A 26,523-nucleotide genomic window follows, 5' to 3' on the forward strand; every position below is an offset into this window, starting at 1 on the left:
GGTCGGTGGCTGTGTTGACAGAGTGCATGAGGAACAAGGCACTGGCCAAATTCTTCAGAGAGCGGCAAGAAGCGCTGCAGCATTCTCTGCCCCTAGGCTCCTACCTCTTGAAACCTGTCCAGCGCATCCTCAAGTACCACCTGCTTTTGCACGTAAGCACCCATTAGAAATGTATTTAGTTTCAGGGCTGCTACACATCAAAGTTCCTGCCTCTGATACATGGCTTGATGGTTAGAAAGGTTCTGAGTTTCCTTAAATGCTCTTTCTTTTGGGGATGTTTGATTTCTACATATGGAGACTGTTTCTGTCTTTGTCACTTCACAGCGTATGCTTATATATGGAGTGGGGAATTAATGGTAATTGGTTTAGACACATTGAATCAGTCTGTGCATCCAAATAATAACCTTTTTTAAAAAAAACTGGTCTGTAATTCTGAAGTTGTTTGGAAGATTCTTGTCATGATTAAACACTTTTGTACAAAAATTTATTGTTCCAATGAAAAACAGCATTTTTCCACATGTTGCAATGCTGGGGGTGGTTGAAAGAAGGACTAAATACATATGAACACACCGATTGGTAAGAATTTTGTAGAGAGGAGTGATGGAGGAAGTGGGAACTCTTTCCATATTCAGTGGAATTGAGTTAAGTAAGTTTCGGAAATTCCTGCTTTATTGTTAATGTTTTCCACATATGTTTCCTATTAGAGAATCATGTTCTAGTGAAGTGTAAAGACACTGATCCTTATTTAAAATGTCTGGTGCTTTTCTGCTCTCCGACTGTAAAGTAATGCCTAGTGTAATTCCATCCGCGTTTTGTAAGTGTGTAGATATGTTCTGCGTTTTAAGAAAGCCACTAAATGTTGTCTGAAAAGGTCTCCTGTCAGTGTGCTGTGCTCTCTTTCTGTGCCTCTCTGCTCACATTGGCTGCTGCAAGTATAGTCGCTGCTAAACTGACCGTAAAGGCTTGGCTTTGTTAGTCATCTTGTGTTAATCAAATTGATTACAACATGCAATAGTAACAAAGGCAGGAACATTGCATTTGAGTGATTGCAATGCAGAGACAAAATAGTACAGATAAAGACAGTATTGTGTCTGGCTGGGAAAATTCATTTAGCAATAACAGGACTTTTTTTCCCTCCTGTCTTAGGAAATAGAAAACCACCTTGACAAGGACACTGAGGGCTATGATGTGGTGCTGGATGCCATAGATACAATGCAGAGAGTGGCATGGCATATAAATGACATGAAGAGGAAACATGAACATGCCATCAGGCTCCAAGTGAGTTCCCAGAGAGATTTTATGGGTGTTTGTGAGCTGGTTTTGTCAATATATACGCCATTAACATTTTTTAGTTTATCTTTTCTTTTAATCTTAGTCAGTCATAATTCAGGCTCCTGTTGAGTATGCCCATGGCTGTTTGATCTTAGAAACCATGGTCATAGCTGCTGCAGGAAAATCTCAGACATCTCTACCCTACAAGCAGCATCCTGTAAAGCATTTATTTTGCAGTAATATGGAACTTAAGATAACTTTTCTTTCTTCCTTTCCCTCAATTGTACAGCGCTGCTGTACAACCCTAGGGCATGGCTTTGTTCAGAAATCCTGTGGTTTCCGATTTCTCCCCTTTGTGCTGATTAATTTTGTTTTGAGGCGTTTCTTGTGCTGCTTTTTGTTTTAGTACTTTCCTCTTGGGCTTTTGAAGACTCATTATCAGCTGCTTTGTGAAAAGTATAAACCTAGGACATGAGAATTAGAAAAAGGTTAACTTCGCTTCAAATGAAGAATTTTTGAGGAGGAAACAAAAGCTACACCCGGAGTAACTCTTGGCATCGAGAGCAAGCTCTTTTGTAGACTTTTTACAGGTCTTTCATTATATTTTCATCAGCAGTATTTATATTGCTTTAAGAAAACTGGGGGGATTTTTTAGTTTATAAAAGGGAGTAATAGGCTTCCAGAAATCTACATCATGTTATTCTTTGTCCCTTTTTTTTCTTTTTAACATAAATGCAACTTATTTACCTTCATTTTTTTTGTGGTGGGTTTTTTTTGTTATTGTTTATGGATAGGGAGAATAGGGTTACATTTGATAATGTCTTGCCTGCAGCAGTGTAACCTTTGCCACACATTGCTGGAAATGCATGCTAATGACTTCTAACAACAGTCTGTTATAAATCTGAGTAATGATAACCAGTAATATTTGGCAATAAAGAGGGCTAAATGCTTTTGGAAAAAAAGCATTATTTTTCTTTAATTTATTGAGCTCGGCTGGAAAATGTATGGGGTTGTGGAAAATGTTTATGTTCCTAGTTACCCTTTAAAAAAAGTAAAAACTGTTTCTACAACCATAAGGACAGGTCTTCTGTGGGCTATCGCACTGCCATTCAGTCTGTAATGCTGCAGGAACTGCGACAGCAGTTCCTGCACAAAGTCTCCTTCAACAGTGGTGGACTTGATCTATGTGCTGTACCCTGACTTAAAAATGCAATTTTTTTAATTTGTTATGTTTAATTTTTTTTTTTTTTTTGTAACAGTCTTGCGTATAGTCCAAAGTGTGCTGCTTTGGATTTTTCTTCCTGTGAATGCTCTAGGCTGCATTTTTGCTTCAAATGTACTGAGATGTTTTCTAGCTGAATGCTGTATTAAAGTGTAATGTCCTAGAGAGACCAGCCGAGGATGAGAAAATCTGTCCCTGCTTTGCTAATGCTGCTAGGTTTAAAGTCCAATGGATGTTTTTAAAGATTACCCTAGTTAAGGTTTAGTCTGCTTTTAGAATTTGCTGTCCTGTGCTTAAGTCCTATGTCAGTGCCACTGACAGAAAAAACAAGTAACTCAAGGGAAGAGGAATAGCCATAGCTAAGTGACACAGACTTGTGAAGATGTTCTTAGATGTTTCTCCAGCCTTTTTTTTTTCTTAAGTAATAAATAAGGTGAGAAATATCTATGGTATGTATACAAATCATTAAAAACACAAATAAATCTTCATCTTCAAATGATCAGTTGACGAAATCACTTCTGGTCCTTTAGTCTTCTGAGAAACATCTCTTCAATCTGAACACCTCACAGAAGTGTCTGTAATGGGCCTACAGGACACGGACACAGCATTATAATTCATTCAGTGGGGGACCGCACAACTTCAGGAGGGATACCCAGGGTGAGAGGGAACTGTTAAGAAGGATGGGTTAGGGACATTAGAGGGGAGAGGGGAGCAGGCACGAGAGACTGATGACTGAATTACAGACCATTTTCCATCTTTGCAAGTCTGGAGAGATAGAATCGTTTAGGTTGGAAAAGACCTTTAAGGTCATCCAGTCCAACCGTTAACCTAACATTACCAAGTCCACAGTAAACCAATTAAGGGTAGACTAGACTAAACCATGTCCCAAAGTGCTACGTCTACCCATTTTTTGAACACTTCCAGGGATGGTGACTCCACCACCTCTCTGGGCAGCCTGTTCCAATGCTTGACTACTCTTTCTGTGAAGAAATTTTTCCTAATTTCAAACCTAAACCTCCCCTGGCGCAGCTTGAGCCCATTTCCTCTCATCCTATTGCTAACTACATGGGAGAAGAGACCAACACCCACCTCACTACAACCTCCTTTCAGGTAGTTGTAGAGAGCGATAAGGTCTCCCCTCAGCCTCCTCTTCTCCAGGCTAAACAACCCCAGTTCCCTCAGCTGCTCCTCATAAGGCCTGTGCTCCAGACCCTTCACCAGCTTCGTTGCCCTTCTCTGGACATGCTCCAGCATCTCAATGTCTTTCTTGTAGTGAGGGGCCCAAAACCAGACACAGTATTCCAGGTGCGGCCTCACCAGTGCTGAGTACAGGGACACAATCACCTCCCTGCTCCTGCTGGCCACACTATTCCGGATACAAGTCAGGATGCTGTTGGCCTTCTTGGCCACCTGGGCATACTGCTGGATCATGTCCAGCCGGCTGTCTACCAACACCCCCAGGTCCTTTTTGGCCAGGCAGCTTTCCAGCCACTCTTCCCCAAGCCTGTAGCGTTGCCTGGGGTTGTGGTGACCCAAGTGCAGGACCCGGCACTTGGCCTTGTTAAGCCTCATCCAGCTGGCCTCAGCCCATCGATCCAGCCTGTCCAGGTCCCTCTGCAGGGCCATCCTACCCTCCAGCAGATCGACACTCCCACCCAGTTTGGTGTCATCTGCAAACTTACTGAGGGTGCACTCAATCCCCTCATTCAGATCGTTGATAAAGATGAGGTTGTGCTCTTTCGTTACAGGCTGCCCCAGGGAGCTCAGGGCTCTTTGCTGGTTCCAGTAACCAGTACTCAGGAGGGCATGTTTTAGTCTGGGCTTAGCAACAGGCCTCCAAGCACCTGGCTGCAATGTTGCACATACACAAGTACTGAGGTTGCTAGGTTATGGCGACTTTCCACTGTTGGATGCTGAACGTTATATAGGAGAGTGGAATGGCCTCAGCAGATTATTTGAGTCTTCATTTCAGTAAGATCTCTGAAACGAATGTTGGTTGTTCTTCTTTGATCTGTTGCAGGAGATACAGAGTTTGCTCACTAACTGGAAAGGGCCAGACCTCACAAGTTACGGGGAGCTGGTGTTAGAAGGAACATTTCGCATTCAGCGAGCCAAAAATGAGCGCACGTTGTTCCTCTTTGACAAGCTGCTGCTAATTACAAAAAAGAGAGATGAAATGTTTGTATACAAAGCTCACATACTGGTAGGTTGGAGAGCAGGTGGTAATGTGCTGTCTCTGGGTCTCCCCAAAACTCCTTTGTGATTCACATCGTCACCTCTCTTTGTTACAGTGTGGAAACCTGATGCTTGTTGAAGTAATACCAAAGGAACCACTTAGCTTTAGTGTCTTCCACTACAAAAATCCCAAGATGCAACATACTGTCCAGGTATGACAGAAGCCTCCCTGCCCACTGGGTAACCTGACTGCTGACTGTGTGCTATTCCTGACCCTGCATAGCACAGTAATGCCTTTTCTCACGGTGCTACAACTTTTTTATTAGGCAAAGTCTCAGCAAGACAAGCGCCTTTGGATTCTTCACTTGAAGAGGTTAATTCTAGAAAATCATCCTGCTAAAATTCCTGCCAAGGTAAAAATTAAAAAAAAAAAAAAAAGATGACAAAACACCTCCTTGTATATGTACTAACTTAAAGCAATCTTGTTAGCTGCAAAATGCATGGCAATTTACAGAAGGTTTAGACTCCAGGAGGTTAGTGAACATGTTGTTTCCTTATGTCTTTAAAAAGTTCCTCAAAATTAATGGGAAATTTCCGCTATAAGCATCTACAGGGTTTCGTACAGGAGTAGAAGAATTTAACTGGGTTAGCCGCATTGCTGTCCATATTAGGATTTGCCTGCTAAGACATGAGTAGCAGAGATGCAATGTCAGAAAGCTTGACTGTAAGAGCATACCTTAGCTTGATACTGCCTGTCTGCTCAACACCGAGGTGTGCTAATTGCAGCATGTGTAGACGTTGCCAAGCTAATTCTAATCTGTCTTGGTTAGATATCATAGCAGTGAAGCCATTGGCAGCACACACTTCACTTTACAAATACACACGCCCATCCTGAACACTGCATCCTTAGCTGGGACATCTAGGCCCTTTTTGGTAAGATAGTTAGTAAGCTTTATGCCAGGGAAAATGAGGCACTGATATCATACTCATAGGTGAAATGTCTTGGAGTAGGGAAACCTCGGGCTTTTTATTTATGAAGTCCTGTCTTAGAGCTCCAGGTGATGTTTCCCGGTGTAACATAGGGCACCTCTCAACGGGCGTTAACCCTACTTAACTCTTGCCATGACACAGCAACCACTGACTCATGTGGAAGCAGGATTTTTTTCTGATTTTTTTTTTTTTCCACTGAGTTTATGGCTTTTTTTTTTCAGTATTAGTTTCACTGATCAGTTTGCTTGACATTTTTTTCACCGAGTTTTATGCTCTAATGGCTAAAAAATGTTACCTGTGACTGATGTACATGGTGCTGTACTAACTCTCATTTTCAACAGTTCAACAAAAAGAGAATTATGGGAGAAAAAAGCCCTAGCAGTTGTTATTACTAATTCTCTTCCTATCTTTTTGTTGACAGAGGTTACTGAAGGTATAATGTTTATGCTAGTATCCATGCTTAAAATGTAAATTCTTGTTGCAGTTTATTAGGTTGTAAAAAAAAAAAAAAAAAAGTACTACAGCATGATCTCAGCTTTTGTATCAAGATTTTTTCTTTCTTCTTACTGGATTTTTTTTTTAATCTGTGGAAGAAATGCATAACCAAAACTGTAATGCCATTTTCTGCTCAGACAAATCATTTCACTTGAGAAAGAAAAAGTCTAACCAAATAAATCTCTGAGGTTTTCTGCACATATTTTTTTTTAATTTTTTTTCTTGACAAACCGGTAGTTGCTAGTTATGAGATGTCTCTCTGCCCAGCTTTTAATAGTAGTCCATATGTGACACCTGGTGGAAAATTACCGAACTGCACCTGGGGAAGGGCAAGCAGGTTACGTAGGATATTTTATTTTAGGTTATTTTCTTTCTTATTAGCTGATATGCTTGATAAAATATCCAGATTATCTTTCCTATTAAAAAAAGTGACAAATTTTAAGCAATCATGAGATGCTTTTTATCCTCGTTCAATCTTACTTAAATCAAATGATGATTTTTGTTTTTTTTTAATAGCTGTTCCTCAAGGAAACTCTTAAAGGAAGCAAGGTTGATAACGTTTTCTGCGCCAACAAGTTCAGAGTTGAGAAATAATAAAGGAGTTAAAAGATTTGATTTTTAGGGAGGAAATGTTCTGTGAATCACACAAAAAAATGTGATTCCCAGATACTAGGGCCAGTTTTGTGCTGATCCCAGCAGAATATGGAGATGTGTATTGACAGATCTAAATTGTGGGACTTGCAAAGAGATCTCTGGAGGTTTGAGTCTCCCTGGAGGAGACCCAGGGCATGCAGCATGACCTCAGCTCAGTACAGCCCCTGTCTTTGAAGCCAGTGTAGTTTTTGCGGTCAGATGTGCCATCCCTGTATCCTCCAGAAATTCCTCGTGCCAATGGGTGCCATAGGTACGTGCTCCTCCCCTTGCGCTGCCAGAAGGGAGGTGGGCAGGCAAGGTGGAGCTGCTGGGTAGAGTGAACAAAAGGGTTTGGGGTGAAGCCCTGAAGATAAGCTCTTGTAAGCTTCCGCCAGCAAAATTCTTCACGTATGTGAAGTGTCCAGCGCACAAAGACAGAAAATAACTCTGCTAACCATATATACTAGTTCAAAAGTTAAACTTGCTGTTGTTTACATGAAAACTCACTACTGTCTGTAATATGCAACATAATATGTCTTTCTACTTACAGCATAGCTTTTTCATTTGTTACTTTTTCTCTTTCAGGCCAAGCAGGCGATTCTAGAAATGGATGCCATACGTAAGTTGGTTCTTTTTCGCTTTGGTTTTAAAAAATGAATAAAACCATCTTCAAAAGATTTGCTTTAACTGCTGGTTTCATCTGAGATGGAGCAAGGCCACATTTATGTTCCTTCAATTATGAGCTTGCTGGAAAACCCAAAATTGGGTGCAGATCCTGCGGAGCTCTGTAGGCATTGGACTGACTGATCTGCAACCAGCAAGTTATGGCTCATGATAAGCAAGAAAGAGGCAGATAAGACCTTCTGTAAACACCGACCACTTCTTTTGCTTACTCCATACTGACTAAATGTGTGATCTTTCCTGTGTTGTAGCATAAACGCCTTCTGGCTAGTACCCGCTGAAGGGTTAGCAGTAAGCAAACACAGCGTTAATGACTTCTTTGTGCTGGCAAACCTGCAGCTGGAGGACAGCGAGGCTTGTGCTTATGTCTGAAGAGTTTACCTGTGTGTGTTGCAGGAGCCAGCGTTAGAAAGCACGTGTGATGCTGCTGTCTGTGCCAAGTGCGGTCCCATCTGCACGGTCCCTGCTGTTCCATCTTCTGCCTGCTGCCTTTGCTGGTGCGGGCTGCGTTAGCTCTTCGTGTTGCCAGTGATCCCTAGCAGCGTAGGAAAATGAGAACAATAGTCCTACAATAGAAATGTTGAGGAGGTCTTGGAGTAAAGCAGGCTTTTGTTATTTATTTATGTAGTTGTTGGAGAGAATTGGTCAGGAAGGCTCTGACTGAGAGACTGGCAAGCAAACACGAGGATGGTGGATAAATGGTGCTGGGTTAGCCATCTGGAGCAAGGCACAACTAAACGGGCAAAGCATTTCCATGGCTGGGTGGTTAACAGCTACTCTACAGCAGCGGATCTTGCTTGTGTTACTTCAGGCTCTGATGAAGTGCCACTATATCAGTTATAAAGGGACTTGGCACTGCCTCGGAAGAGAGCTGCTGAGGCGTGTGAAGTGACACCCTAGTCACCTTCTTATTCCTTGTGCCTCTGCTTGTTCCACAGATCACCCAGGCTTCCACTATAGCCCCGAGGGAGAAATTAAATCATCGTACCAGCCTAAAGAAGGCACTGCTCCTCACAGAGTGAGAAGGAAATCAGGTGAATAAACTCCTTTACCACCAAGACGACATAAGGAAAAACAAGCAGGGTTGTTTAGGGTTGGGTGAGGCTGGGCATGTGGAATTGGTCTCTAACCTGCACCCTATGCAGATTTAACATGGCACAGTATCTCTCAGATATGGGTGCACCATCTTATTAACCATTTGTTGTTTGTGTGATTTTTTTTATCCACTGTTTGCATTTAGTTTCATGAATATACATTCCTAATGGTGGATGCATAAAGAACAGTTGGTACTTTGTAATGGATAAAGGAAAGCCAGTCACATTATTTAAACCTGACATGCCCCCCCCAAATAATTATTTTCTCAGAAGTGGTTCCATCCTGATTACGATAGGCTTGTTATTTCAAAACATGATTACTGTCTTTATTTAGCCTAATGTCTGCCTTATGGATAACAGAGATTTGAGAGGTGGTTATGCTGACTTTGGGGGTATTTTTCCTCCTAGCTCAAACATACTCCCATAATTACTGTTAGTTTCCTCTTGAAGCCACTACCAATATCTGTGTAGTTGGGTGACTTCATATTGCAGTCACTGCGTTCCCCTCTTCAGCTACTTCAAGACCTTTCCACTTTGGAGTGTGTAACATTGTGTATCGGGAATGACTTAAGGTTCATGAGAGTATTGATGTAGTGATTTATCATACAGCAGCATTTGTGTCTGAAAAACAATCAAGGTTTAATTACCTTTCAGGCATCTTCCTTTGTTTCTGATGTGAAAGATTGCATTGGTGTTGCTTTGCCTGTAAAAGGAATAATATAAAATACTGATCAAATGGCCTCCTATGTAATGTTCAGCTACTTACGTTTTTAGAGCCCTGCTACGCTGTTCATACCTCATACACATTTCTAATAGGAAATGTCCAGCAGCAAATACTTTTTTGTGAGGAAATTGGGTGACTAAGGAATGGAAATCTATCTTCCCTGTATGGGCTCAGAAGCTTAAATTTTGGTATCTGTGTTATAAAAAGCTGGCCAAGATGCCCATAGCTTGCTTCAGGATGCTGGAGCGCTTAAACATGTTGTTGTCTCTTTCAGAACCCTCATCTAGAGTCCATAAAGTTTTGAAGTCAAATGGTAAGCTACTTCATCTACTGTTTATTGACCCAGTGCTTCTGTACTTTGTAGAACAAGTAAAGATGGATCTTTTTCTCCTATAACTTTCCCTAAATACGTTGGTGGGGGGAGGAGGAGGAAGTGTGCAAAGAAAACAAAACGTTAGTGTTTAAATCTAATGTCTGCTTTTCCACACTTGGGTTCTGGTCCTGTGAACATCCTAGCCCCTGTCAACTGAATGCAGAGTCCTGGCCATTGTGAGTAGTTGCTCACGTCTTATCAGCATTGCAAAATCAGGACCTCAGGTGGAACTGTGGCAAAGCTCATGCTGCCTCTGTTTTATCAGAGACCCTGTAGTCTGTTTGTTCAATTGGTGCTGCGTTTAACCCCCTCTTGGGAATTCATTATTGGGATATTGTGCAGCATTAAAATGGGCATAGACAGGCACAGGTTTGATTATTCACTTACAATGAAGTATATATTTCTGTTTTCAGATATAAGTCCAGATATGCAGAAGGTAAGCCATTTCTTATGTTTCTTGTTTTAGCACATTCAAATGACTTAGAGCACAGTATTTACTGTAGATTCTGCATTTTCTTCATTGTGTTGATTTTAAGAATGGAAATAAAACCATAAATGCTGGTTAGCGTCTCCAATAAGATTACTGGAATGAAAGCAATAGAAATACAGCTTAACTATTTCAGGAATATCTAATAAAGAAAAACCAACTGATCCATATATTGTTGTATTTTATAATACAGTACAGTCAATTAATAATGCTATAGGGAACTTAAAAATACCACTATAATCACAGAAGTGCTGTGTATAAAGATAGTGTTTATTCTTTGAAGCATATTGTCATTGCATTTATTAAATAACATGGGAAAGTTTCAACCTATTCTGAAACATACATACATACATACATATACATATATAGATATAAAAAAAGAATATCATGGTATATGACCAAACAGAGCAGATACAGCTTAAGTAGATGGAAACGAGCATTTCTAATGTTTACATTTTCTGTAAGAATTTGTAATGAAGCTCCCAGTGCAGTTTGAAAGTCTCATGTTGAATTTCAGGTCCTAGGGTTTTATTTGGGATGGAATTTAAAGTGGGTGTGTGTGGAAGATTTACAAACAGGGTACATTAGATATGACTTCACTGGGATGCCGTAACACTGAAGCCCATGACTGGGGTGGGGGGTTTTGCATATATTTTTTCAGTTCTAAATATTCTGTGGAAAAATACTGATTGTTTTACTTATTTCTTTATAAATCTCATTTTAGTGCAGCTATCTGAATGTAGCTTAAACGTTGCCTGTAAGTCTGATGTAAAACAGTGTCTTAGTAAAATACATAATCTCTCTAAACTTCTAATCAAAGCTTTGTGGTATTTTTTTTAAGCTGATCAGTCTTGAAGGAGCGCTGTTATCTCAAGCCACCAAACTAGGATCAAATGAAGCCCTGCTGAATTCTAGGAAAAAGATTCCATTGGAACCCAGTGGGCTGGAGACCCAATTTCAAGAGTCCATTGAGCCAGCCTACAGCAGCGATCAGGATGAAAATCTTCAGACTTCTGCTACGGAACAGATTGATGCTGATGATGAGGAAGAGTCTGAGCAGGTAGGAAATAGAGGGGGAAAAATAAAAATCTTTTTTCCTGGAGGGGATGGAAGAGGGATTAAAATTATCTGTAAAACAGCAAGGAGGCAGGAATGTGTTACAAGTGTTTACCACTTTCTCTCCTTAGAAATATTATTATTTAGACCTCACACAACGCTCTCGTGCATTTTAACAGAGAAGATGTAAAATTAGCTCCTATACGGAGGAAGAAATCCCCACTGCTTGAAAGAGATTTTACTTAGTCCTTTGCAGTCCTCAAGCCTTGTTTTGACAGAAAGCTATTGCTTTTACCTGTTGTGCACAACTGACCTTTTCTGGCTTCTCCAGCTGATGCCATGAAAGAAACCTCTTTAGGCCACATGCAGAGAAAGTGCCTTCAGGTCTCCAAAGCAAGGACTTGAATATTAAGTTAAGATTCAGGCACTGCCACATGTGATGTTTTTTGACCTGTGAGCTGCTGGCAATAGCTAGGAACATATGAACTTTAATATGAGAAGCTGTGAGTAGGATTTCTGAAAATGAGAATCTTTATCTGTTACTACAGCACAGGTGGTAGTTCTCACCACTCTGCATGATGTTTCCACACAAATGTAGTACTTCTGAAAACTAAAACCCCAGCTTTGAAAGGTGGCTGTATTAAAGAACCTAGATTTTCAGCTTGTTTGGTTTAGTTGATGCTAAGGTCATATCCTTGTGTGGTCCATTTGTTTTATGAATTATCCAAAACCTGTTATTGAAATTCTTTTTGAAGCTTACTGTGTGTTTCCTCTTTGAAATTACACTGTTTGCATTGTAAATCTTTGATAAAATAATATCTCATATCAGTGTAGTGCACTGTCTTGTAATTGTCCCTCTTCCTCACATGAGTAAGTACAAAAGAATGAGTAAATGCAAAAGAATACCACTTAAAAAACGTATAACGGTAGCTTAGTGTTTAATCCTCGGTGTGGCAACAATACCTTCTCAGGTTCCCCCCATTACCACCATAAGTGCCCTTCACTCTGAGTTAATTTCTGCCCAACACATAACACTCTGGCCTTCTGCTTGTTTTTTTTTCCTGGGAAGTTGGACGACAGCATATATTTTTAGTTTAGACCGCTTTCTGGTTTTCAAGACTGCAAGTGATAGTGAGACTAACACCTCCCCTTTTTAAAACAAAAAAAAACTTTGCAAATTGAATTTTTGTGTGACCACCTTCTTCTGTTATAACTTTGGCTGCGAGATTAAGGCCTTTCCCTTGTCCAATTTCTATGTATTATTTTACTTCTATATTTTTATACACAGATTCTGCTTTCAACGCTTTGACAAGCTCTATGGATTGATATAATTTGGTTGGTTGTCATAAAAAAAGTTTTCTAGGCTCTAAATCATTCTTGTGGTGGTGCTCTGACTACTCATGAGCATTATTGTCCTCCCGGTGTGGATACCTGGCCTGTTCTACCTGCTGGTAATTCTTCTGAAGATGACTGTACAAAGCACCGCAGCTTTTATTACCCCTCCCTTGCTCTTTTCTTTTAAATCACAGGGAGTGCAGCAAAACTCACTGCAGAAATCAAAAGGGGGAAGAAAAAGACTTAATAGTCAAGCTGCTGAAAATGTTGAAAAACGGAGAAGTGTTAATCTCAACCAGTGTGAAACACAGGTATATGCATATTTTTTTTTTACTTCTGTTTCGCTATGCATCATAGATATGTGAAAGAAATCTATGTTTTTCCTAGGTAGACAGATAAGCCATCTTCTGTTTATGTCATGTATTAATATTCATATCACTGAAATATTCATGTGTATGATGAAAGACTATTCTTTTTGGGGCAGGGAAAAAAAAAAACCAACTAACCAAACCAATCAGCATTAACTTAAGCCAAAAGGAATTATCTTTCTCTCTCTTTCCCAACCTCTGGCCAGGAACACCTACAGCATCCTTCACATTAGCATTAGCAGGCATGTGGCCTTGCTGTAAATTAGATCTGCTAGCTGAGCTGGATGAAAACTTACTCCAAAAAGAAAATGAAATTTTTAGCGGCATGTGCTAGAGAGCATAGCATACCTTTCTGCTAGTGTTATAGGCAAGGGGAAAGGGAGGAGAACAAAACTTTTGGCACAAGCCCAGAGTCAGATTAGCTTAATCCAACTGTGAAACTGCAGAGTTAGCATAAAAGGTTTAATATAACTCCTGCCAAACAAATTTGCCTTTAATTACTCATGCGTTAACGTAAGCTAGTGTGTTGTATTTGAAGTAAGATGTTATTAAATGCCAAGAGTGAACTCTGAGCCATGGGAAGGATTAGGAGGCAAAGTAGTCTGGCTATTACCTTAGCTCCCTGGCTCTCTAGTGAGGAGCATGCTCACCCTGCCCATGTCCACCTGACTCCGTGCTGTGGGACACGCTGGTGCTATGGCAGTTCTGTGAATGGAGGGAATTGCTGTATTATTGCAGGGGTTAGCATATAGGCTAATGTTACCTGCATATTGCAAATCTCCACAGAGTTCCAAGGACCCTTCAGACGAAGAGTCAACCCAGCTGAATACCGATCTTCCATTTTCCTGCACAGCTAGACAGACACAGTCGCCTAGACAATTCAGCACACCACAGAGCAACTCGCTCATCATGAATATCCTGGGAGGAAGTACCTCTGTCAGAAACATCTGGACTGACCATCAGATCAGGCAGGCATTGTTTCCCAGCCGACGTCCACCTTATGAGAATGAAGACGATGAAGATGATTATCAGATGTTTGTACCATCAGTATCTACATCCAACGCTATTTCAGCCGTTGGTGGAGAAAGGAGGGGTTCCTCTGGGCGGCCTTGCAGCTGGCACTTGGGGGTAGGGCATCAAAACGAGACTTCCAGCCCCACTCGTCACAAAATTGTTAGGCGGGCCAGTAGTGCTGGTGAAAGTAACACGTGCCCAGCCAGCGCAAGGTATAAAATGGGGGAGCACAGTTCTCGAAGGGAAGTGAAGAGAGCAGAGGTGAGCAGTATGAATGCATATCCTGAATCCTCAGAGGAGCTGACCATTGATGATATTGAACATGTTTATGATAATATAAGCTATGACGACTTAAAGCTGATGGGTCTGACAAGAAGGGAGGAGACAGACCGTGGTCCCCAGAGATCTGCTAGAGACTCTCTCTACGAGGCTGAAAACAAAAGCAGCTTAGATTCACCCTCCAAAAAGAGGACAGCAAATCAAAACAGAGCCTCCATTCGTGCTAGTAGGGATGAGATACTACTCAGTAGAGAAGTACCTACTTCAAGTTTGGATGAGCTCAGGATCGTTGAAGACAACATCTATGACACCATAGTGCTTCCAGAAACACCACTATTGAATTTTAAATTGGACCCCTTAAAATGCTCTAAAAGGCGGAGTTTTCTGGGCCTGGAAAAAGACTTTGCATGTTGTGACAATCTACGGCAGTTTGTTTCTGAAGAGAGTCTCCAGTTCAGTGAAGATGAAAGTCCTTACCATCGTGTTCCTGTTGACAATGACTATTTGAGCTTAGTAGATAGCTCCTCCAACTCTGATTCACTCTCCCATAAGTCTGCAGCAGACAAACTCTCGGAGGAAGTAGATGAGATTTGGAATGACCTGGAGAACTACATCAAGAAGAATGAGGAGAAGACAAGAGACCGTCTCCTTGCAGCCTTTCCTGTTTGTAAAGATGATATGCAGGAAAGGTTGCATGCTGGTAGTACACCGGAACTGAGTAAAGATGTAGAGTACTCACTGTCTACTCTGTCTCTGCCAGAAACTCCTATTATCCCTAAAACTGTGAAGCCTAGGGCTGCCACCTTAAGCGACACTAGTCTCAGGCTTGAAGACACTACACCGTGCAAGGAGAACTCTTTTATGAGTCTGAACAGATCTTCCTTCTCCAGCGAGATGCCTTTTGTAGATAGCCCATACGAATCTGCCAATGGTGTTCTGTCCAGTGCGCATACAGAGAGCATGGAAAATGACTTGGCTGTTGTGGATAAAACAAAGAACCGAGTTTTTATGATGGCAAGGCAGTACAGTCAAAAAATAAAGAAGGCTAACCAGCTTTTGAAAGTTAAAAGCCCAGAGCAGGAACAGCCAGCTAGCAGACAACAGAAACTGAAACACAAAGATCTTGCTGCCATTCTGGAGGAGAAGAAACAAGGTGGTCCTGCTATTGGTATGTCAAAAATATTTCTCTACAGATATATTTCTTTAGTAACTTTCAATGAAATTTGTGTACTGAATTGGAAGGTTATGAATTTTCCCCACCTTACTAGTTGAGTGTCCATATTGTATTTTCTGAGTTACCACTGAAATGACTGCTTCTAACATGAATATTCCTTTATATCGCAATAAATTCTTGTTGCTTGATAAAATTGGGAATAAATAGTGGGGTAGTATCAGGAAAGATCAATTCAGCCTAGGCTGGAACTAGAACTTATGCCTGAAGCACTACTGGCCTCTTTATAGAAAAGCAGTTATTTCTTTTAATAGTGTGATTTTTCAGAGACTGACTAAAAAGGTGTATTTTCAGGTGTGTTTACCTTCTAACAAGTCATGTAGATTTGCTCGGGTACCATCCACATCACGCTTAATAAGCATAAGGAATGGGGTCAGATAAGAAAGAGCTGGTCTTCTTGCTCTTTCTAATGAATGTGCAAAGTCGTGGATATGCAACGGCTTTGGAACTATTTTTGTGCATAGTCAATTGAAACAAATTGGAGACATGGAGCCAGTGGACTCCATGTGCTAGAGTGTCATTCTTGCCTTCTTGTGATATTTATAAAAGTCCCCAAATATCTTATTTACCAGGACATTTTCAGAATGTTCTTTTCCATTTAACATGAAACAAGCAGCGTATTATTGGAACCATGTGCCACATTGCATCCTGCATGACTGTTCACTGTTGCAAGACCTTTTCTTTTTTTCCAATACAATGTACTGGAATGCAATGCAATGCACGGCTCTTCTGTTAAAGATGTTGACACAGCTTTAAACTTTTCTCTTGACCGATACAAAGCGTTTTGGGATTTTTAAATTATCACGTGACTCATTCGAATGGATTGCTGGCCTCTGCTAAGTTAGTTCTCTCTCCTTTCCAGGTGCCAGAATAGCTGAATATTCCCAGCTTTATGACCAAATAGTCTTTAGAGAAAGTTCACCTAAGGTCCAAAAGGAAGCCTGGGCCACCCCTCAGGAGCCATCAGCCGGAAGGTTTTCCACACCCCTGGCTGTGTCTCCTCCCTGTTCCCAGGCTGCCAGTGAATGCTCAAGAGCAGAAGATTGGCTTTTGCATTCTACATACAGTAATGGTGAGCTGGCTGACTTCTCTCCGTGGCCTGAATCCCAAGACCCAAAGTCCAAGATCTCGTATACAGAAGATGGTACAAAAAGCAATTCCAGGCAGTTGCCATCAGCTGTTTCGGTGCCTTCCCTTCAGATTTCTAACCGTTTGCACGTCCCGGCACAGAGGTGGAGCGCCATTATAAGCCAACCGAACAAAGAAAATTTGCATCAAGATCACATCTATAACTCCCTTGGGAGAAAAGTAAGCAATGTAAAACCACAGGCATACGGCAGGTCGCAGTCGTCTTCCTCAATTGTGGTCAACAGGTCTGGAGAATCAATCATATATCCTAATGAAATGGACAAGAAAAAGCTCTATTCGAATAGGAACTTCCGATTCAACAGCCATCAAACACCGGGTATTGCTTTGGGATGTACAGGGCCTGATACAAGAAAGCAGATCCCTGAAAACTGTTCAGGTATGATTCTGCAGGATTCTCAAAAAGTCCTGAGAGTGAACAGGGCCTCCCCTCTCACGGCACAGATGGCCACTCAGAACTATTTTTCTAATTTCAAAGATACTGAAGAAGGAGAAGGGGATGATGATGACTACGTTGAAATAAAGTCTGAAGATGAGGGATCTGACTTGGAGACTTCTCAGAACCAAACAAGGAAATCTGATCCAAAACTGCGTAACACAGACACTGCTCCTTCTGAAACACTTTGCGGCAAAACTGTCTCTTGTACTCCTGCAAAGTCCACCAGCAGCAAACATGCACTTACCCCATATCTGACTGCATATAGTGATTCGGATAAACTGAACGACTACCTGTGGCGAGTACCGTCTCCCAATCAGCAGAATATTGTCCAGTCTTTAAGGGAAAAGTTTCAGTGTCTCAGTTCAAGTAGCTTTGCTTGATGCTTTCAGTAATTTCTAGCTGTACTGCCTTATCATGACAGAGTATATACTAGGACAGTCAGTACTGGCATCATGTATTTCCATAATATTACACAATCAGGCATTGTATCACAGTACTATTGTAAATAGATGTGAAATGTATCTTTTTTTTAAATGGTTTAGAATCCTGGAAGTGAAAAAGGCCACGTGTGCACTGTCTGGGGTCTCACTCCGTAGTGCAGGTGGACTTCTTGTCTCCTATTTAACCTTTGCATCTCTTCCCTTGTTAGGTGTGATACCCTTTGATTCTTAGCATCGAACTGGGTGTGATACCATTTGATTCTGAAACCATTTTATCGTGTGGAAGCCTTAGTGTTTGGACTTTGGAGTTGGTGACCAGTGTTCTGCGTCCAAAATACTCACATGATTGCTCTGGTTACATATGGGAGTTACTCCTGTGACTGTGCAGATTTCTGAGCAGTGTTCTGGTAACTACACCAACATGCTACATGTGCAATTGCACATACTTTTTGCACGTTACTTTTCGTCAGACAGATTCCAAGTGTGTGGGACCAATGCATACATTACATTACTTTGGAACAGGCTTCTTAGGTTTTAAACAAAAACTAGTCCTAGTCCTTGTGAGGGATGCCAAGCTGATAGCTCTGTGTCTGAAGCCTTTTCTGCTTTCTATAACTGCATAGTAGGCAGAGGATGGGCAGTCGCAGCTTTTTATGTGAACCTGTGGATGTGACGCGGTCCTTGCCTGGAGGATGTTTTGGGTGGTAGAAGGGGAGCTCTGCTGCTTGTGAAGATGACTAGCCGGGTTTGGTACCTCCAGTGATTGTGGTGTTTGTGACATGCAGGCAAAATTTTGAACAATTTGTAGCACAGAGCCCAGCAGTGGAAAGCCACTGGGTATGAATTTGCCAAGTAGCTGTGTTTTACACACAGTGGCCTGCAATATATTCATTCGAGTCCCAAAGTCAGTAACCCCGAGAGAAGGTGGGGCTGGGCCAGATGCTTGGGTGAGATATCAACCCTGAAGCATGTTTGGCCCACAGGGTGTTTCAGCGATACCGCTGGTTGAGTTACAAGTTGCCCTCTGCAGCGTATGTATCTCCTGTAGTAGGAAATTATCTTTCCTGGCAGAGAGGGATAAAATAACTTATCTTCTTAACCGGCCAGGGCTGAATCTAATCCAATTTATGTACAATGAAAGTAGTTTAAAAAATGAGAATACATTCCATTCTTCTGCAAATAACGTATAGAAGAAATGCTGCCATTGACAACAAGAACAGGCTTTCCAATATGCTGCACGCTTACTCCCCTTCGTCATCTTTGTTGCACAGCTTTGGATTCTGTTACTTGAAAACGTTGTACCTGAAGGAAAGCCTGAATATGTCTACACTGATCATCTTGTGTGACTGTTGTTCTTTTTTGGTGCTTAAATTCTTCAGATTCTGTGGATAAAGCCAGTACTGACTTAAACATATCACTAAATAAAGGAGTTTAACTGAAGTATTATTTTTACTAACCACGTATCACTCCCCTCAGCTGCAGAGCACTGTACTTCCAGAAGGGCCGACTATTTACTACATTGGTTACCGTGAGGAAAACCTGAAGTTGTCAGTGTACAGCTAATTACTTGTAGACTAAGATTCAAGGACTTGAATTTGTTAGAACGGATTAAATTATTTACCGCACGTATCTCGCATTGGCTAGGAATTGTTATTTTGAGGGCTGGTTGGTCACGGTACTTACTAGCTCGTACCACAGGGATACTTCTTGTAGTCAGCGCATCCACTGTGATAGGACCCGCATCTAGTAAAATCCGACAGAGAATTAATGTTGTACATATTCAAGATGCCGTAGCAGAGCCCGTATTTATTTAATATAGCTTGTAAAGTATTGTAAATATGAATAGAAGTGAAATCTGTGCTTTACCCACGCGAGTCTAGATGTGTTTAAACGGCTCGGGGGACTGTTGGTGAACCCGCATCTCATGCAATCGGGGGAGTTGGGGCGGGGGGGAACGAAACAAAACAAAAACCCGAACAAACAGGAAAAAAAAAAAAGGGACTTCTACTAGCGTGTAACTTCTCCCAGGGACCATTTCATACTATTTTTAATAAACGTTGAGTATGCAAAAGCTTTGGGCTGCGTTCCTTTGGGGGCCGGGCAGGAGGGAGGGGGGTGGTCGTAGGTGGTGGTTGGGGGGGGTTGGGTTTGGGTTTGGGGGGGGGTTTTGTTGCAGGCGAGCGGAAGCGAAACGGGGCTGAGCGCCGGGGCCGGGGCGGGGAGAGGGGCGAGGGGCAGGGCGGTGCTCGGAGAGCACCGCCCTGCCCCTCGCCCCTCTCCCCGCCCCGGTCCCGGTGCCGCTGCTGCCTCGGAGCCCGCCGGAGGGATGAGGACGGCGGCTTTGCGACGCTGCCTGGCTCCGGTGCTCCCCGCCGCGCTGCCGCCGGGCCGCGGGCTGTGCGGGCGGCAGCCGCGGGATGGCGGAGCGGCGGCGCGGTAAGAGGCGCGCTTGGAAGAAGCGGCGCCGGCTGATGCAACTTTTGAGGGGGGGGCGGGTAAAGGGCATCTTTGCGGGCAGGATGTTCCCTCGGGTTGGTTTTTGGGGGTGCGTGGTGGCTCAGCCGGGAGGGCAGGCGAGCTGGTGGTGAAATACCCGCCCCCCCCCCCCCCCCCCCCCTCCTCCTCCCGCAGCCACTGCGGTTTTGCCGTGGCTTTTTGCCTCACGGCATTTTGAGGGCAAGCGGAGCAGGCGCTAGCGTGGAGGTGGCTCAGGTGAGGCTGCCCACGGACGCGTGGCTGGAAAGCCTGTCGTGTGGGGGGTGGCCCTTGCCGCCTCCCTCCCCACGTCCATTCACCCTCAGCTGGGCGCAGTTCCTCTGCCGCGGCATTGACCTGAACCGGGCATTGGCTTCTGCGAGGGGGAGGGTATGAGGTAGCAAAAATCCGCTCTAGGCTGTGTTTTCCCCAGCTGGTTATGCCTGCTGTGTGGGACAGACAGGCAGACGTCTTTCAGGGAGTCTCCTACTTTGTGCGGCGTCTCCTCCTTCCCCCGCTGGGTAAGTATCGCCTGCATGCGCAGAAGGTAACAGAAGAGAGCTGGCAGCCAATTACCCAGAAATTTTTCCAGTGCCTGGCTGCCGCTGTTTTTTCCAAGAGGCGGCGTGGCAAACAGAGCTCCTCTGTCTCCCCGCTGCCCACGGTTTTGAATAGCATCCATGAGAAGTGGCAGGGTTGCTGCGGCTGCTGCTGGTAGGGCTGGTGAAGCCTGCGTTAAGCTGTAGCGGCCCCAGGTGTAAAGGCCTCTGCTTCTGTCACCACCTGGGCCTGGGGTATGGAAACGAAGCACCCACCTGAGCCGAGGGCTCGGGGTGGTGGATCCCTGCTGCACCTCCCATGGTGGGGCTGGACAAGCCTTCTCGTGAAATAGCATAGGCTAGCTATAAAGTTTTGAGCACGTCGGAGCGGTGACACGCATAGCTGTAAAACAAAGGTATTTTGGTTTGTTAGGGTTTTCTGGCTGCTGAACACCAGCCTTCACAGTTTACATCCGTGGGTAATTTTGATGATTAAAAGCATACGCACCTAAGCATTTATTCCATATTGCTGACTAACACAGGTTTCTGCCGACTGGTGTTACAAAGGTTTATGTTGCTAAAGATTTGCCTGTCGTTATTGTGTTGCAGCAAAATCATCGAGAATGCCAAAAAATCCTTGGCCTCTCTTAAGAGACAAAACCCTCGGCTTGAGCCAACGCTTGCCATCATTCAGGTAAAGGATGTTTGTATGCTGGCGGGCTGTGAGCCCCTTCGGTACCGTTGCTTGTCTGAAACTTCAGAAGTGCCTGATGCAGAAAGTAACTTTTATTCAAGCAAAGTGGTAGGTGGAGGTAATCCCACCAGACTGTAGATTGAGGAGTTTTCAGTCCATAACCCTTCTCCAGGCCTGAAACAGCCACTGCAAACTTCAGGCTGTGGGAAAGGTTTGCAAAGGAAGGGAACAATTTTATCCCTTCCTCCGGTTGCTAAGGCAGTCTTCCCCATTGTAAGTACAGATCGCCTTTTCTCACAGGTTTTCTAAGTTGATTGACATACTTAAAGTCAAAGCAGTTGTTCTCAACCTTTATTTAGCTTGAAGCTTTTGTTGCTGTCCTGAAAAAAGCGTTCACGTGCCTGAAATAACATTGCCAGGGTTAAGGAAAGATCCTGCTGCTTCCTGCCAGCTTTGGTACCTTTGGGCAGCTGTAGCTTATGACTGCGTTACTGCTGTCCAAAGGAGAGGAAAATGACACTGAAAACTCCTGGTCAGCTCAAAAGGGCTTGTGTGAAATAAATGCTTTGTGTAAAATGTCAGTATGCTTTAGAAGCAGCAACGCTTTCTAAGGTGAAGCAATCTCATAGTAATTGAGAGCTGTTGTATTACTAATGCCGGGAAGAGCTTTCCTTTCCATCCCACTGGCGCTGCCGTCTTTGAGATAGGCAATCAAACTCATAGATGAGGATTGCTATCCCTGCAAAGCTGAGGGATGTTCCTCTTTGGATTTCTTAAGGTTTCAAGGCCAAGAAACTGGGGATGTTTGTCATTCAGAGTGGGACCCAGAGCTGTGCAGGCAAAAATGGTTTTGTCCTGTTTCCTAGGACGATGATGTTGGTTTTGAGTGGGCGCACACTGAATCTCTGACCCAGTAGGTTTTAATTTTAAAACCTAACTATAAATATTTTTTAAGTACTAATAGTGAATCTAAGAAATGCAGCACCAACTTTATTTCAGTAGGTCTTCTAGTGAGGCTGACTGAACAAGCTCTCCCATCTCTTACCCTCCCCGGTAATTGCAGTTAATGTTTTCAAATAGCCCTCTAAGGCTATAAGTTTGAGGACTGCTAGAAAAGCAGTGACCCATCTTCTCAGTGACCTGTTGTGTCTCACCCCTGTCTTGTCTCCACCCAGTTGCACCTTGAGCTGGATTAGGGCAGTGATCTGCCCTGGAGGGGCCTGGGAAGGCTTCCCTTCAGCCACGTTAGTCCCCAAGTCTGGTTTTCGGCATGGCCACATGAGTGTTTTATGCTGGCAGGAGGGAAGGGACATCGTTAGGATGGGAGAGAGCATTGTGTGAGGAGGGGGAAGTTCCTGCTCACTTTTAATATAATTTGGGATACATCTGCATCAGTGTTTTGGTTTTGATCATGGTTGTGCTTTAAATGAATGTCCCTCTTGTCCCTGTTTACCCCACTTGGTTTGCATCATGAGGTGGCTGTAGGAACATGTGGCCTAGATCCTTCTGGATGAAATTCACCCGAACGATATTCTCCGGCGGTCAGTCACCCTAGCTCTAGTCTGGTTGTAAGGACTGAAGCAGAACTCATTTAAAATGTGTACTTGTTCGTACAGTGAAGACTTGTTTTAGTCTACAGTTGCTCTTGTGATGCACTGCTCTACTGGGCAACATGGGCAGAGCCTTAAGATTCATGCTGCTCTCCACATGCTGCGTTGCACCCAGAAGAGCAGAGGGAGGGCAGCAAAATGATCTCCTTTGCCAGTCGCTCGTAACAGCAGTCAGCATAATGTGGCACCACCTCTGCAACAGTACTGGGAATGAGGATTTGCAGACTGAGCCTGCTCCGGAATGGTTTTGGATGCGTTGTTTTCCTCTTAAGCCATCTGAAACCTGAACTGATACCAAGACTGATATCTGCGTTGCTTATTATCCGTGTTGAACCTCAGTTGGAGATGCGCAACAGCAAAAGATGATTGGTGGCTCCTTCTTGATTTTGTTGAAGCTGCAAACTGAAATATATCAGCAGGGTCCTGCTTAGCAGGGGAGCTGTTGCCCTGCAAAGCTCAGTGAAGCACTGCCGGCTCCCCTGCTGCCCCTGCACTCTGTCACCCACGTCCTGAGCTCTGGCCTCACCTGTGCCGCTCCATGGGTTGTGCTGGGAACCGGTTCAGGGCAGGGGCTTTCTTTTTGTCACCCGCACGAGGTGAGTGTTCACTGGTCGGTGCCGCAGGGGCGTTACGGGGGACAGCGTGGTACCGCTGGTGGCTGAATGCCAGTTACACCTCTCGAGCAGTCCTGGTGGTTACACATCAGTGCAGTGATGCAATTCTACATCTACTGGCACAGGGGAGCAGCTGCTGAGCTGTCCTTAATCCCATCTCTTCTTCCCTCGCCACAGTATGAGCGCCACACGTGTTCTCAATGCAGCAGCCTCTCTGCTGCCCCTTGTCCCCAGCTGCCAGATTTGGGGAGTGAGAGACTGGTAGTACAGTGCCAGGGATGCAGGCAGTGTTGGGCTAGGGGAGGGAGCCGGGGGATGCAGGCCAAGCCCTCATCTCCTCTCAGGAGCCGCCTCTCTCTACGGGGCCTGTCCTTTTAAATGCTCTTTTTTTCATTGTCAGCAGTCTTGAACCATTTGGGATTAACAGGTTGGTAAATTGTTACAGGCTCGAACCAAAATAATTTTGGGTGATGCTAGTGACAGTGGAAGCCAGCGCTGGCCACTAACCACGAAGTGAGTGGCTCAACTCCGACGGGGAGTCACCGGCGCTGAGTCTTGTGGAAAAAGCCACATAGAATGTGCTCATGAAACTGTAACAAACCCTTTTAAAATGGTTTATTTTGGTCTGGGCTGGAAGACAGGTTTTATATATAATCATATAGCTATGAGAAATGTATTATTCATTTTGTTATGAAGCCACTAACATTTTTGAGGGTGGAACCCTCACTGCTCTGTTGGTAGGAGGTTTCTCGTCCTGGATATTCAATTCTAAGTTTTATTGTTGCAATAATACGAGAATATTTGAAGAGCCTCCTAAGATTCAAGAGTAACTTGAAGAGTAAAATTCAATTGTAATTATTCCGATTAAATATTGTAATATATATGGTGCTGTAGAGACCTCAGGGAGGAGGATTCCTGGGTGAGATGGTCTCCCAGGTAAATCTGCCCAGGAGATGCTTCTGTCCTAGCTCAGGTGCCTGCTGGCAGTTGGGAGGAACTGATAACTTCTCTTGCTTCTGTATCGAGAGAACTCACTGTAATACCTGATGATAATGATTTGCCTCATTTTTGGTGGCAAGGCAAACCAGTGTTGTTAGGTGATATGGGGGTACTGCAGGAAGTGCTGGTACTGCTGTTGCCTATTTCATCCTTGCCAGGTGGCTGGATGGAGAATGGTGTCTTCAGATACAGACTGGTACCTTTCTTAAACGGTAAACTTACGTTAAGGAAATGGCCACTCTTGTCTATAAAAGCCAGGCTAATATCAACACACACTTCAACTAATCAAGCCAAAATAAATTTACTGGATGGCCTTCTGCTTCTTTCTTAGAATTGCTAGGCTTTTTATTTGTTTGAATACTAGTAGGCACAGATATCCTCACTGTCTTCTTGCATAGACCTGTGCATTAGCGCACTCACGTTTTTAAATGTTAATTTATTATTTTAAAACTTAGTTTCTGTTTTGTTCCCTAAGGCACATAATGATCATTTGATTCAAGAAACAAACAAGAAATTTGCCGAAGAGGTAAGCTTTAGCTGATGCACTTGTTATTAATCATGAGCTGGTTGCCTTTGGTAATTACAACTATTTTCTTTTGGCAGGTTGGTCTACGTGTTATTCACATCTGTCTCCCAGAAGGCAGCAGCAAGGATGAGGTAATGGCAGTACCTGAAGGACTCTTCCTTTTTTACTTTCGTCATAAACTTGTATTTATTGCTGACATTCCGTATCACTTTGAACTGATCTCTATTAACTCAAATTAGGGTTGGGACTGCTTTTGTTCAAGTAGCAAGTATTATCCCCCTATTGGTAAGTGGGGGGGAACAAGGGAATTAATAAGCTTGTCTGCTGTCCCCTGGCAAGATGAGGCAGAATCAGTAGGGTAATGTTTTGGTTTCATGTCTGGTATTTAACTGCACTGCCCCCTCATACCAGCGTGCACATCCTATCTCCCACAGTTGCTTTTGTGACTACTTGATGCTTGCCTGAGTTACTCAGGGAAATTAAAGATTAATTGATTTAGAGAGGGAGGGGGTTGAATTTATTTGCCTGTTTATTGATCTTCTAATGCTTAAAGTATATACATATTACAAAAATCATCCACCCCAAATCACTAGAGGGCTGAATTCTTACCTTGTTGAAGGCGTTAGGTTGGAGGCACAGCAGTAGTATCAAGTATGTTTTAAATATAGCAAACCATATTAAAATATATGGTTCCAAGACATCTGAAAGTAAAAACAGCAAAGGAATGTGTAGTAAAAGATGCCACTGTTTCCAGCTGGCCTCCTTGTGCTTGGCAAACTTGGTAATCCTGCAGGCTTGTGGGTTTTGTGTACTGTTTTGTATTTGGTACACTTTGTTTTTAAAATGTTACTGGCTTGCATCTCAAGAACAGTTTCCAGATATATTGTGAGGAACTTACTGTGAAGAATTTTAGGAGTCCAGTTCTGTGGCTGATGAATAGTCAGCTACCCATTTAAGAAGGGTGCACTTTTGAAATGAAGATCTAATACACTTTGCTGTTGGTAAATGCGTTTTATCTGCTGAGTAAGGCAGTAGGAAATCAGTAAAATATAGTGAGTATGCAGCAGTAGTTGCCGTTACTTTGAAGTAATGTCTCAGGAAGTGCTGAGCTGCATATGTAAAGAGAAAAGCAGGGTATTTTTGTTATTTGAAGAAAGTTTCTTTCAATAAAGTTCATAACGGTTTGCTTACTCTCCTGCTTGCTCACTACGACAAAGCTTTTTTTCAATTGTTAAAATCCACATGCTCACATTCTCTGGTTTGGGAAGGTGGGAGGGATTTCAGTACCATGCACTTTGTGTTCTGCCATAACTGCCTGTGGACAGTAAAGGCAAGTTAATAAGATTGCTTTACCCTGCATGAGTTGTAAGTATTTTAAGTGCTGTGATTATGGAAAGCTGAATTCAAGTAAAATGTAATGAAAATGAAAAACTGAATTATTTTCCCAGGAAGCAGCAATTTAGTTCAAAGTTCATTAGATTCAGGCTATTTATGAACGATGTTTCCTTTAATTGCTGTGTAGGCCCCCAACATTTTGTAGCATCTCAGGATTTTTTAAGCAAAATGTGGATGTTTTCACATCCATATTCTGGTGTATACACTCATCCTTACT

The 26,523-nt window shown here is 43.1% G+C and overlaps 2 protein-coding genes across 7 annotated transcripts in view; both read left to right on the forward strand.

Annotated features, from left to right (window-relative positions):
- PLEKHG1 (pleckstrin homology and RhoGEF domain containing G1) overlaps window positions 1–17,394 on the forward strand; it is a 50,057-nt gene extending 32,663 nt beyond the window's left edge. For 2 of the 6 annotated variants that reach the window (XM_075707967.1, XM_075707971.1), the window contains 12 exons: window positions 2–152; window positions 1,147–1,278; window positions 4,515–4,697; window positions 4,786–4,881; window positions 4,996–5,082; window positions 7,373–7,406; window positions 8,407–8,502; window positions 9,561–9,599; window positions 10,073–10,095; window positions 13,701–15,366; window positions 16,292–16,435; window positions 16,466–17,394. In XM_075707967.1, coding sequence (XP_075564082.1) covers window positions 2–152; window positions 1,147–1,278; window positions 4,515–4,697; window positions 4,786–4,881; window positions 4,996–5,082; window positions 7,373–7,406; window positions 8,407–8,502; window positions 9,561–9,599; window positions 10,073–10,095; window positions 13,701–15,366; window positions 16,292–16,435; window positions 16,466–17,394 — 3,580 coding nt within the window. Of the gene's footprint in view, window position 1; window positions 153–1,146; window positions 1,279–4,514; window positions 4,698–4,785; window positions 4,882–4,995; window positions 5,083–7,372; window positions 7,407–8,406; window positions 8,503–9,560; window positions 9,600–10,072; window positions 10,112–10,625; window positions 10,637–10,987; window positions 11,207–11,957; window positions 11,964–12,731; window positions 12,849–13,691; window positions 15,367–16,291 lie in introns of all 6 variants that reach the window. The other 4 variants (XM_075707970.1, XM_075707972.1, XM_075707968.1 and 1 more) reach the window with 4 other exon arrangements.
- A 2,386-nt stretch (window positions 17,395–19,780) lies between these two features.
- Window positions 19,781–26,523, forward strand: part of MTHFD1L (methylenetetrahydrofolate dehydrogenase (NADP+ dependent) 1 like) — a 161,423-nt gene continuing 154,680 nt past the window's right edge. Inside the window, exons 1-4 of the mRNA XM_075706905.1 lie at window positions 19,781–19,890; window positions 21,078–21,162; window positions 24,861–24,911; window positions 24,989–25,042. Coding sequence (XP_075563020.1) covers window positions 19,781–19,890; window positions 21,078–21,162; window positions 24,861–24,911; window positions 24,989–25,042 — 300 coding nt within the window. The remainder of the gene's footprint in view (window positions 19,891–21,077; window positions 21,163–24,860; window positions 24,912–24,988; window positions 25,043–26,523) is intronic.

This window comes from Pelecanus crispus, chromosome 3 (genome assembly GCF_030463565.1).
Source record: "Pelecanus crispus isolate bPelCri1 chromosome 3, bPelCri1.pri, whole genome shotgun sequence".
Lineage (NCBI taxonomy): Eukaryota > Metazoa > Chordata > Aves > Pelecaniformes > Pelecanidae > Pelecanus > Pelecanus crispus.